This window comes from Ranitomeya variabilis, chromosome 1, assembly GCF_051348905.1.
Source record: "Ranitomeya variabilis isolate aRanVar5 chromosome 1, aRanVar5.hap1, whole genome shotgun sequence".
Taxonomy (NCBI): Eukaryota; Metazoa; Chordata; class Amphibia; order Anura; family Dendrobatidae; genus Ranitomeya; species Ranitomeya variabilis.
In genome coordinates this window covers 1,169,615,482-1,169,627,503 of record NC_135232.1, presented here as the reverse complement: position 1 = coordinate 1,169,627,503, position 12,022 = coordinate 1,169,615,482, and the positions used below count along the sequence as shown (strand labels likewise).

General features: G+C 44.3%; 1 protein-coding gene and 1 long non-coding RNA gene across 4 annotated transcripts in view; one reads left to right on the top strand and one right to left on the bottom strand.

Annotated features, from left to right (window-relative positions):
• The window catches only part of LOC143793492 (uncharacterized), a 29,481-nt gene extending 23,212 nt beyond the window's left edge, over positions 1-6,269 (bottom strand). For both annotated transcript variants that reach the window (XR_013220145.1, XR_013220147.1), the window contains exons 1-2: positions 6,003-6,269; positions 5,150-5,317 (exon numbers count right to left, since the gene is read on the bottom strand). This is a non-coding gene — a long non-coding RNA (uncharacterized LOC143793492). The remainder of the gene's footprint in view (positions 1-5,149; positions 5,318-6,002) is intronic.
• LOC143793491 (uncharacterized) overlaps positions 1-12,022 on the top strand; it is a 119,509-nt gene that overhangs the window by 71,634 nt on the left and 35,853 nt on the right. For both annotated transcript variants that reach the window (XM_077280506.1, XM_077280507.1), the window contains exons 4-7: positions 7,414-7,505; positions 7,586-7,655; positions 7,751-7,827; positions 7,915-8,023. In XM_077280506.1, the coding sequence (XP_077136621.1) occupies positions 7,414-7,505; positions 7,586-7,655; positions 7,751-7,827; positions 7,915-8,023 (348 nt within the window). The remainder of the gene's footprint in view (positions 1-7,413; positions 7,506-7,585; positions 7,656-7,750; positions 7,828-7,914; positions 8,024-12,022) is intronic.

Below are 12,022 nucleotides of genomic sequence, written 5' to 3'. Positions count from 1 at the left end.
CAATAAGGGAAGGAATAATATATACAGGTGAAACATCAATAACACCATATATTGTACCTATACCCAGTTGTAATAAATAGCCTCCTGTCTCATAAATAATGGGTGATTTTCAGAGAGAGTAGTGGCCACCAATATTGATCATTTTTTAATGGATATACTATCCAGGTACCAAGTTATTGCAAAAGCCATGAACCTGTGCCAGCATTCGGTGGTCTCACTATTCCCGGGCCCCGGGGCAATTGAACCCTCCTTATACCACTATTGCACCAACTTATCGCCGCAGATTGAATAAGCATGCACATAAGACAATAGAACAATGAAATATGTGTCCTCAATATCTGCTTATACTGTCATGAATCACAGGGGAGATATTGTTATCATCCCACCGCTGCCACCAATGTGTCATGAATTGGGGGTGTTTGGTTTCCCCCAGTTATTTCTTCAGAGATTTTTTTATATCCCACTTCCCAGTTCCGGTTTGGACTTGCAGCTCTCTGGCGCCCTGTTGTAAATTCTGCTCTTGGGCTCCCTCCGGTGGTTGTTGGTGGTAGTGCAGTTGTCTTGGGGTTGTAATGCGGGCAGGTGTTTCTGCTGATTGCAGCTCTATTAGGTATTTAGGTGTGCAGGATCCATGAGTCCATGCCAGTTGGCCATTGTACTTGGAGGGATTGCATCTCTCTCTGGCTCCTCATGCCCTGCTGCCAATTCAGCTAAGATAAGTGTCTGGTTTTTTGTCTCTGTGCACACATGCAGTGTGCTTTGCAATTCAGTGCAATTCATTGTGTTTTTTTGTCCAGCTTAGACTTTGTTTGGATTTTTCAGTCATGCTGGATTCTCAGGAGATGCAGATATACTTTCTATGTCTTTAGTTAGATGTAGAATATTTGTATTATCTGTTGTGGATATTTTTAGGATTTTAATACTGACCGCTTAGAATTCTGTCCTATCCTTTTCTATTTAGCTAGAAGTGCCTCTTTTGCTAAATCCTGTTTTTCTGCCTGCATGTGTTTTTCCTCTTATACTCACAGTCAATATTTGTGGGGGGCTGCCTATCCTTTAGGGTTCTGCTCTGAGGCAAGATAGAATTCCCATTTCCATCTATAGGGGTATTTAGTCCTCCGGGTTTCGAGGTGTCTAGGACGTGTTAGGTACATCCCACGGCTACTTCTAGTTGCGGTGTTAGTTTAGGGTTTGCGGTCAGTACAGGTACCACCTACTCCTGAGAAAGTCTCTCATGCGGCTCCAAGGTCACTGGATCATAACAGCGCCCCCCTTACCATAAGGTCAGTCAGGGTACTGCACTGTTGTGAATTCTGTTCTCGAACTCCCTCCGGTGGTTATGAATGGTACTTCGGCGAGTTCTGTCCATGGACTCCCTCTGGTGGCTGTGAGTGGAGCAGCTGGTTCTGGGGTTCCTTCCTCAGCTGACCTCGTTTAGTCCTAGGCTGGCTGCTCTATTTAACTCCACTTAGATCGTTACCTGATGCCAGCTGTCAATGTCCTAGTACTGGTTCAGTTCTCTCTTGGATCTTTCAGATGACCTGTCTACTCCAGCAAAAGCTAAGTCCCTGCTAGCTTATTTGTTTACCACTGTTTTCTTGTCCAGCTTGCTATCATGATTTTGCCTTGCTAGCTGGAAGCTCTGGGATGCAGAGTGGCACCTCCACACCGTGAGTCGGTGTGGGGTCTCTTTTGCACACTTTGCGTGGTTTTTTGGTAGTTTTTTATGCTGACCGCAAAGATACCTTTTCTATCCTCAATTCTGTTTAGTTAAGTCTGGCCTCCTTTGCTGAAACCTATTTCATTCCTGTGTTTGTGACTTCCATCTTAACTCACAGTCAATATGTGTGGGGGGCTGCCTTTTTCTTTGGGGAATTTCTCTGAGGCAAGTTAGGCTTTATTTTCTATCTTTAGGGGTAGTTAGCTCTTAGGCTGTGAAGAGGCGTCTAGGCAGAGTCAGGTACGCTCCACGGCTATTTCTAGTTGTTGTAATAGGATTAGGGGTTGCGGTCAGCAGAGCTCCCACTTCCCAGAGCTTGTCCTGTATTACTAGTTTGCTCATCAGGTCATTCCTAGTGCTCCTAACCACCAGGTCATCATAACAGTACAGCTGGCCCGTAAAGTGTTAATGCATCTCAATAGAGGGATAAAAGAAGTTCTGAGACCATTTTTTTTTTCTTCCTCTGCAGCGTGTTTTGTTTTTCTTTTCCCCTAAATCTCTGGGTGGTTCAGGACACAGGTGTAGATATGGACATTCAAGGTCTGTCCTCTTGTGTGGATCAACTCACTGCAAGGGTACAAGGCATTCAAGATTATGTAGTTCTGAACCCGATGTTAGAACCCAGAATTCCAATTCCTGATTTGTTTTCTGGGGATAGATCTAAGTTCCTGAATTTCAAAAATAATTGTAGACTGTTTTTTGCTTTGAAACCCCGCTCCTCTGGTGACCCCATTCAGCAAGTAAAAATCATTATTTCTTTGCTACGTGGCGACCCTCAAGACTGGGCCTTTTCCCTTGCGCCAGGAGATCCTGCATTGCGTAATGTAGATGCGTTTTTTCTGGCGCTTGGGTTGCTTTATGATGAACCAGATTCAGTGGATCAGGCAGAGAAAATCTTGCTGGCTTTGTGTAGGGTCACGCATGTAGAGTAGCAGAACTATAGTTCTGTACGAAGCGCCTATAGTACCCTTCAGTGCCCAGGAAGGACATCACCTGCTTCTTGGTTCTGGGGGTGGGCCAAGATGCGATAGCGTCCACTTTCCCAGGCTCTGGCCTCATGGAGCCCCCGCCTACCCGGTGCCCCAGGTAGTGGACCTCTCTCATGCCCATCTAGCACTTTCCCAGCTTGATGGTCAGGCCTGCTTGGTGAATTCACCTGATCACCTCCTGGAGATGCTGCAGGTGTTCCTCCCAGGAGAGACTGAAGATGGCAGTGTCATCCAGGTACGCCACCGCGTACTTCTCCAGTCCCTGAAGCAGGTGGTTGACCATCCACTGGAAAGTGGCAGGGGCATTCTTCATGTCGAATGGCATCACCGTGGACTTCTACAGTCTGAAGATAAAGGCAGACTTCTCCTGCTCCTCGGGGTTCAGGAAAATCTGCCAATACCCCCACTCAAATCCATTGTGGACAAATATTTTGCGCCAGCTAACCGCTCAAGCAGCTCCTCAATGCGCAGCATTGGGTGCGCGTCCGAGGCTGTGATGGCGTTGAGCCCCCTGTAGTTCACGCAGAACCGTGTGGTCCGATCCTTCTTTGGCAAGAGGACTTCAGATTAGACCCACACGCTTTTGGACTGTTGAATCACCCCCTGCTGTAACATCTCATCTATCTCCTGGCGCTTAACCTGCTGCACCTCGTGGGAGATCCGATAGGATGTTTGCCATAGTGGGGCACGATTCCCTGTGTCCACGTCGTGGACCGCTAACTCAGTCCTTCCAGGTAACACGGCCTGGAAGGGTTCCAGCCTGTTTCGCAGCTGCGACCGCTGGGGTTTGGATAGCAAGGCGCTTACCTCCACGTCCTCGATGGACCCACCGGCCTTGGCTTGGGCCAGCATATCCAGGATGGTCTCTTTCTCCCCGTCTTCGGGCAGGTTGCAGACCGGTAGGACCCAGGCTTCACGTTCATGATGAGCCTTCATCATATTGACGTGAAAGACCTTTCGCCTACCCCGAGCTTGGTGAAGCGTGACCATGTAGGTTACTGGGTTGAGCTGTTGGTGGACAACGTATGGGCCTTCCCAGGCTGCCTGAAGCTTATCCTTTGGTACAGGGACCAGCACCCACAACTTCTGACCCACCTGGTAGGTCCGCTCCCAGGCATTCTGGTCGTACCAGTGCTTCTGATCGGCCTGGGCCTGCACCATGTTGTCATGCACCAACTGCGTCAAGGTCTGCATTTTGTCATGGAAGCACATGACATACTCCTCGATGCGCACTTCAGAAGGGTTCGGCTCTTCTTCCCAGGATTCCCTTACTAACCCAAGGGGTCCCCGGACTCACCTGCGGTACAGGAGCTCGAAGAGGGAGAACCCAGTCGAGTCCTGCGGAACCTCTTGGTAAGCGAATAGCAGGTGTGGGAGGTACCACTCCCAGTCGTGCCCTTGGGTCTCAACATGTGTAGCATCTGTTTAAGTGTACCTTTGAAGCGCTCACACAAACCATTGGTCTGGGGATGATACGCGCTCGATACCAGACGCTTCACCTGCATTCTCTTACAGAGAGCCTCCATTAGGCGAAACATGAATTAGGTCCTTTAGTCGGTAAGCATCTCCTTGGGAAATCCTACCCGTGAAAAGATGGCCAACAGTGCATCTGCCACCTTATCCGCCCTAGTAGAGGACAGAGCCACTGCCTCTGAGTACCGTGTAGTGTAGTATACCACAGTGAGGACGTATTGCTTTCCAGAGCTGCTGGGGATGGCTAGTGGGCCCACAATGTCCACCGCGATCCTCTGGAAAGGCTCCTCTATCACTGGCAAAGGGATCAGGGGAGCCTTAAGAGCAGAACCCGCCTTCCCCGCTCTTTGGCAGGTGATACAGGAGCTGCAGTAGTTTGTCGCATCTGTCCCAATCTTGGGCCACTGGAAGTGTTGAGACAGCCGGGCCTTCGTTTTGCTGATCCCCAGTTCTCAAGCAAGTGGGATCTCATGGGCAATCCGCAACAACTCACCCCTGAATTGGTACGGGACAACCAACTGTCTTTCCCTCAACCACTCTTTTTGGGATTGACCGGGAACTGTCTCCCGGTATAACCTCCCTCATTCCCAGAACACCTTCTCCTTATCAGTCACGGAGCTGCGCATGTCGGCGAGGTGTCTCAAGTTGTCCACGCTCGCATCTGAGTGGAGAGCAGCCTGGAACTCCTGGCTGGAGGCAGCCAGAAGTGACACCAGGGTCCCTTCCCCACGGGAACCCTCTGGGATCTGCTCTGATTCCATCTCTGGTTCAGTCACCCATGTGACTGAGGAGGGTCCAGAAGGCAGAACGTTATCTGCGTTCTGGGCACTCTGACTGCGGGTGACAGCAGCTACGTTGGCTGTCTCTCCGAGGATTTCCACAGACTAAACAGCTAGCACTGCTATGGGTTCTACCTCCCCATCCACCCCCAACATCTCAGGAGCAGTGCTATATATGGGGCAGTTACCTTCCTCTGTGGCACTGGTCAGTTGCACGGCATCACCTTCCTCACGGTTCCCATGCATCTCCCTGTTTCCCTTAGCACCATCGCTTGCTCCTGTTAGGGGTTCCTCAGCCATCCCACCCCGCAGAGTGACGTGGCTGAGCAGAGTGACGTGGCTGAGCACTCCTGCACCTGTAGAGACATCATCATTAGGAGATAAATGGTTAGCAGGTAAAACATGCACATTTTCCTCCTCCTCATCAGTATGAGATAAATCACTCTAAGTTAACGCATGCAATTTCCCATCATTATCATCAGCATTAGCCTCACCCATAGCATCAGATTGGGTAGGGGGATCAGGGACATAATATGCAAGCATTCTCTCCAAATCAGTCCCCAATAAAACATCGGTGGGCAAGTTATTGGACAACCCAACTTCTTTCATCCCACTCCCGGCACCCCAATGCATAAACACCCAGGCCATTGGCAAGGGACAGCGGATGCCCCCAATCCCGGTGACAGTCAGGGTTTTCCCCGGAATAATCTCTTCAGGGGCCACCAGTTTGAGTCGGATGAGGGTTCGTTTAGCCCTGGTGTCCTTGAGGCTTCTAGCGACATGGCCCCCCCACGATGACGTGCTGCACATTGTCATAGACCCTCCCAACCACCCCACCCACCAAAAGAACTGCCGCATTAGGCCCTGGGGCCCTGGCTGGGAGGTTCCTCTGCTTCTCCGGACAGTTGGCGCTGATATGCCCAGTCTTATTGCAGGCAAAACACTTGCGAAGGTCGGTGGTAGGTCTGGTGCTGTTGGCAAAAGTGACAGGGCCTCCAGTGAGTCGGCTTGCAGGGGCACTGGGGTTGGTTGCAGGCTTACCTCCTCTCCAGCTGGCGTTGTCTGGCTTCCGCACTTCCGGTTTACAGTTGGCCCCATAGGCATCAGCAATCTACACTGCTTTATCCGCATATACTTTATGCTTCCATCACGAACTGTCGCACCACAGCATGTTGTGAATGGTGGATTCTGTGTTATCTACAGTACATAGAGTTGTTATCAGTCATTGTACAGGAGGAGGAGGTGAGCTGTGACATCACCTATTGTGAATGGTGGATCCTGTGTTATCTGCTGTATATAGAGTTGTTATCAGTCATTGTACAGGAGGGGGAGGTGAGCTGTGACATCATTTTCTACAATGACTGATATCACCTCTATATACAGTAGGTAACACAAGATCCACCATTCACAACAGGTGATGTCACAGCTCACCTCCTCCTCCTCCTGTACAATGACTGATAACACCTCTATATACAGAGTTTCTCTATTGTGTTTGGTTGGACCTGTGTTTTTCCTGTTTTTGTAAACTTTTATGTGGGGATAATGAGACTGATAAAAATTCTTCCCTAATACAGAAAAATATTTAGAATTGAGAGTCCTCAGTGGTTGATACCTTTTAATGGCTAACTGAAAAGATGGTAACAAATTGCAAGCTTTCGAGACTACTCAGGTCTCTTCATCAGGCAAAGACTAAAACAAATTCTGAAGAATCACATATTTATGCACAACATAGTATAGAAAAAAAAAAAAAAGGGGAAAAAAACCATGGATAAGCCAGGTGACATGAAGCAGAATTACCATGGGTGATAAACAGTTATGTCCATAAATATTGGGCCAATTCTTAGATAAGGATTGTTTTATTGTCCTGTGATTAGGGTCTCTGTTGTGATGACCCCACATGGTCTGATGGGCAAGTTTCTAAAAAGACATAAATCCGTGTGACACATTCATTCCTGCAGTTAGAGTGGCAAAGGTCGTCATCAGTTTATATTCCCAGACTCTCCTGTCTTTCTGCGATTTGAAGTTACCTTTTAGTACAAGTAATTTCATGTCCATAATGTTATGATTTGGGAGACAGAAATGGCTAACACGGTACCAAGATATATTTTTCCCTAATACAGAGGAATTATGAGTAAATGTCTTCTCGTGTGAAAATTGCAAGATTTATGTTCTATAAGATTCTGTGATATACGGGAACATTTTTAAACCACTTGTTGGAAGCAATGGGCCATTACCAGATGATACCTTTTCTTTATAAATTACTTTTCTTCGAACATTGTCCCATCTAATTACATAAAATGTTTTAGCCTCGTCTGACAATGTGCTCCCCGTATAATGGATTAGAGGCGCGTCTGTGGGATGAGCGGCCCCAGGGTTAGGGTATATACTGTGGGAAAGTTCACCTGGACTCACACTCTATGGTCTTCACTGGGTCTCTACGTGTCTCCCACAGATGGATCCAGTAGGAGAAATTCCTCCCAGGGATGTCCAACGCCTTTGTATGCCTGTGATAGTTCGGAGGAAAATGTTCTGGAGGATGATCAGGTAGATGGTGCTTTTGTCTGCCACATATGACCATAAATCACCAATTCGTAGCTCATTTAAAATTTTTCTTGTATTTTTAGGGTGAAGATTTGATTAAGGTTGAAGTCATGGATGAAGAAGAGGGGAGTTATATCATGACAGAGCAGCAGTGTAAGGAGGGGAGACATTAATGCCTGTTAGAGGGTCACCTAGATACTACTCCCATCAACCCATCTAACAATCTCTTCTCTCACTCCTTCCTACAGATGAACTCGGTGTAAGAAATCCCGCAGAGGGATGTCTGGCTCCCCTGTATTCCATGGACTGTCTAGAGAGTCACCAGGTAGCCGCACTCAGATGCTGTATTTGGGGGTTTCTTTTGTTCTTGTGTCTGCAGTATTGTTCTGAGCCATTATATATGTGACATCAGGGTGGATATCTGACGGATATTAAAGTGGAGGATGAAGAAGAGCAGACGGTGGGCTATCAGCTGTGTATGAGTAACTTGAAGAAGGAGAATCCAGGAGCTGAGACTGCAGGTATGTAATAATGACTATACAGTGATACCACATGGGTTTATTAATGAGTAATTATTATTATTATTATTATTATTATTTATTTATATAGCACCATTAATTCCATGGTGCTGTACATGAGAAAGGGGTTACATACAGAGTTATAGATATCATTTACAGTAAACAGGTTTACAGTGACAGACTGGTACAGAGGGGAGAGGACCCTGTCCTTGCGGACTTACAGTGATATCACAGGGGTGTAATAATGACTATGCTCAGTGATATCACAGGGGTGTAATAATGACTATACACAGTGATATCACAGGGGTGTAATAATGACTATACACAGTGATATCACAGGGGTGTAATAATGACTATACACAGTGATATCACAGGGGTGTAATAATGACTATACACAGTGATATCACATGGGTTTATTAATGAGTAATTATTATTATTATTATTATTTATTTATATAGCACCATTAATTCCATGGTGCTGTACATGAGAAAGGGGTTACATACAGAGTTATAGATATCATTTACAGTAAACAGGTTTACAGTAACACACTGGTACAGAGGGGAGGGGACCCTGTCCTTGCGGACTTACAGTGATATCACAGGGGTGTAATAATGACTATGCTCAGTGATAAAACAGGAGTGTAATAATGACTATACAGTGATACCACATGGGTTTATTAATGAGTAATCACAGTGATATCACAGGAGTGTAATAATGACTATACAGTGATACCACATGGGTTTATTAATGAGTAATCACAGTGATATCACAGGGGTGTAATAATGACTATGCTCAGTGATATCACAGGGGTGTAATAATGACTATACAGTGATACCACATGGGTTTATTAATGAGCAATCACAGTGATATCACAAGGGTGTAATAATGACTATACAGTGATACCACATGGGTTTATTAATGAGTAATCACAGTGATATCACAGGGGTGTAATAATGACAATGCTCAGTGATATCACAGGGGTGTAATAATGACAATGCTCAGTGATATCACAGGGGTGTAATAATGACTATACGCAGTGATATCACAGGGGTGTAATAATGACTATACACAGTGATATCACAGGGGTGTAATAATGACTATACAGTGATACCACATGGGTTTATTAATGAGTAATCACAGTGATATCACAGGAGTGTAATAATGACTATGCTCAGTGATATCACAGGGGTGTAATAATGACTATATACAGTGATATCACAGAGGTGTAATAATGACTATACAGAGATACCACATGGGTTTATTAATGAGTAATCACCATGATATCACAGGGGTGTAATAATGACTATACGCAGTGATATCACAGGGGTGTAATAATCACTATACACAGTGATATCACAGGGGTGTAATAATGACTATACAGTGATACCACATGGGTTTATTAATGAGTAATCACAGTGATATCACAGGGGTGTAATAATGACAATGCTCAGTGATATCACAGGGGTGTAATAATGACTATACGCAGTGATATCACAGGGGTGTAATAATGACTATACACAGTGATATCACAGGGGTGTAATAATGACTATACACAGTGATATCACAGGGGTGTAATAATGACTATACAGTGATACCACATGGGTTTATTAATGAGTAATCACAGTGATATCACAGGGGTGTAATAATGACAATGCTCAGTGATATCACAGGGGTGTAATAATGACTATACAGTGATATCACAGGGGTGTAATAATGACTATACAGTGATACCACATGGGTTTATTAATGAGTAATCGCAGTGATATCACAGGAGTGTAATAATGACTATGCTCAGTGATATCACAGGGGTGTAATAATGACTATATACAGTGATATCACAGGGGTGTAATAATGACTATACAGTGATATCACATGGGTTTATTAATGAGTAATCACAGTGATATCACAGGAGTGTAATAATGAATATGCTCAGTGATATCACAGGGGTGTAATAATGACTATGCTCAGTGATATCACAGGGGTGTAATAATGACTATACAGAGATACCACATGGGTTTATAAATGAGTAATCACAGTGATATCACAGGGGTGTAATAATGACTATACAGTGATACCACATGGGTTTATTAATGAGCAATCACAGTGATATCACAGGGGTGTAATAATGACTATACACAGTGATATCACAGGGGTGTAATAATGACTATACAGTGATACCACATGGGTTTATTAATGAGTAATCACAGTGATATCACAGGAGTGTAATAATGACTATGCTCAGTGATATCACAGGGGTGTAATAATGACTATATACAGTGATATCACAGGGGTGTAATAATGACTATACAGTGATACCACATGGGTTTATTAATGAGTAATCACCGTGATATCACAGGAGTGTAATAATGACTATGCTCAGTGATATCACAGGGGTGTAATAATGACTATGCTCAGTGATATCACATGGGTGTAATAATGACTATACACAGTGATATCACAGGGGTGTAATAATGACTATATAGTGATACCACATGGGTTTATTAATGAGTAATCACCGTGATATAACAGGAGTGTAATAATGACTATGCTCAGTGATATCACAGGGGTGTAATAATGACTATACGCAGTGATATCACAGGGGTGTAATAATGACTATACACAGTGATATCACAGGGGTGTAATAATGACTATACAGTGATACCACATGGGTTTATTAATGAGTAATCGCAGTGATATCACAGGAGTGTAATAATGACTATGCTCAGTGATATCACAGGGGTGTAATAATGACTATATACAGTGATATCACAGGGGTGTAATAATGACTATACAGTGATATCACATGGGTTTATTAATGAGTAATCACAGTGATATCACAGGAGTGTAATAATGAATATGCTCAGTGATATCACAGGGGTGTAATAATGACTATGATCAGTGATATCACAGGGGTGTAATAATGACTATACAGAGATACCACATGGGTTTATTAATGAGTAATCACAGTGATATCACAGGGGTGTAATAATGGCTATGCTCAGTGATATCACAGGGGTGTAATAATGACTATACAGTGATACCACATGGGTTTATTAATGAGCAATCACAGTGATATCACAGGGGTGTAATAATGACTATACACAGTGATATCACAGGGGTGTAATAATGACTATACAGTGATACCACATGGGTTTATTAATGAGTAATCACAGTGATATCACAGGGGTGTAATAATGACTATGCTCAGTGATATCACAGAGGTGTAATAATGACTATACACAGTGATATCACAGGGGTGTAATAATGACTATACAGTGATACCACATGGGTTTATTAATGAGTAATCACAGTGATATCTCAGGGGTGTAATAATGACTATACTCAGTGATATCACAGGGGTGTAATAATGACTATACACAGTGATATTACATGGATGTAATAATGATTATATACAGTGATATCACAGTTGTGTCATAATGACTATAGTGATACTACATGGGTTTATTAATGAGTAATCACAGTGATATAATATCACAAGGGTGTAATAATGACTATATACAGTGATAGCACAAGGGTGTATAATATACAGAGATATCACGGGTGTATTAATAACTATACAATGATATCACAGTTGTGTAATAATGATTATACACATAGATATCTGTTATGGACCTAGTGGTTAGGAACACTTGAGATGACCTGATAGGTAAACCAGAAATATAGGACAAGCTCTAGGGACGTGGAAACTCTACTGACCGCAACCCTGATCCTATCACACACACTATAGGCAGCCGTGGAGCGTACCTAACTCTCCCTAGACGCCTCTTCACAGCCTGAGAACTAGCTACCCCTAGAGAGAAACAAAAGCCTCACTTGCCTCAGAGAAATTTCCCCCAAAGTAGAGTCAGCCCCCCACAAATAATGACGGTGAGTTCAGAGGAAAATACAAACATAGGAATGAAAACAGGTTTTAGCATAGGAGGCCCACTAGTACTAAATAGTAAGAAGATAGCAAGGGAAATGTGCGGTCAGTATAAAATA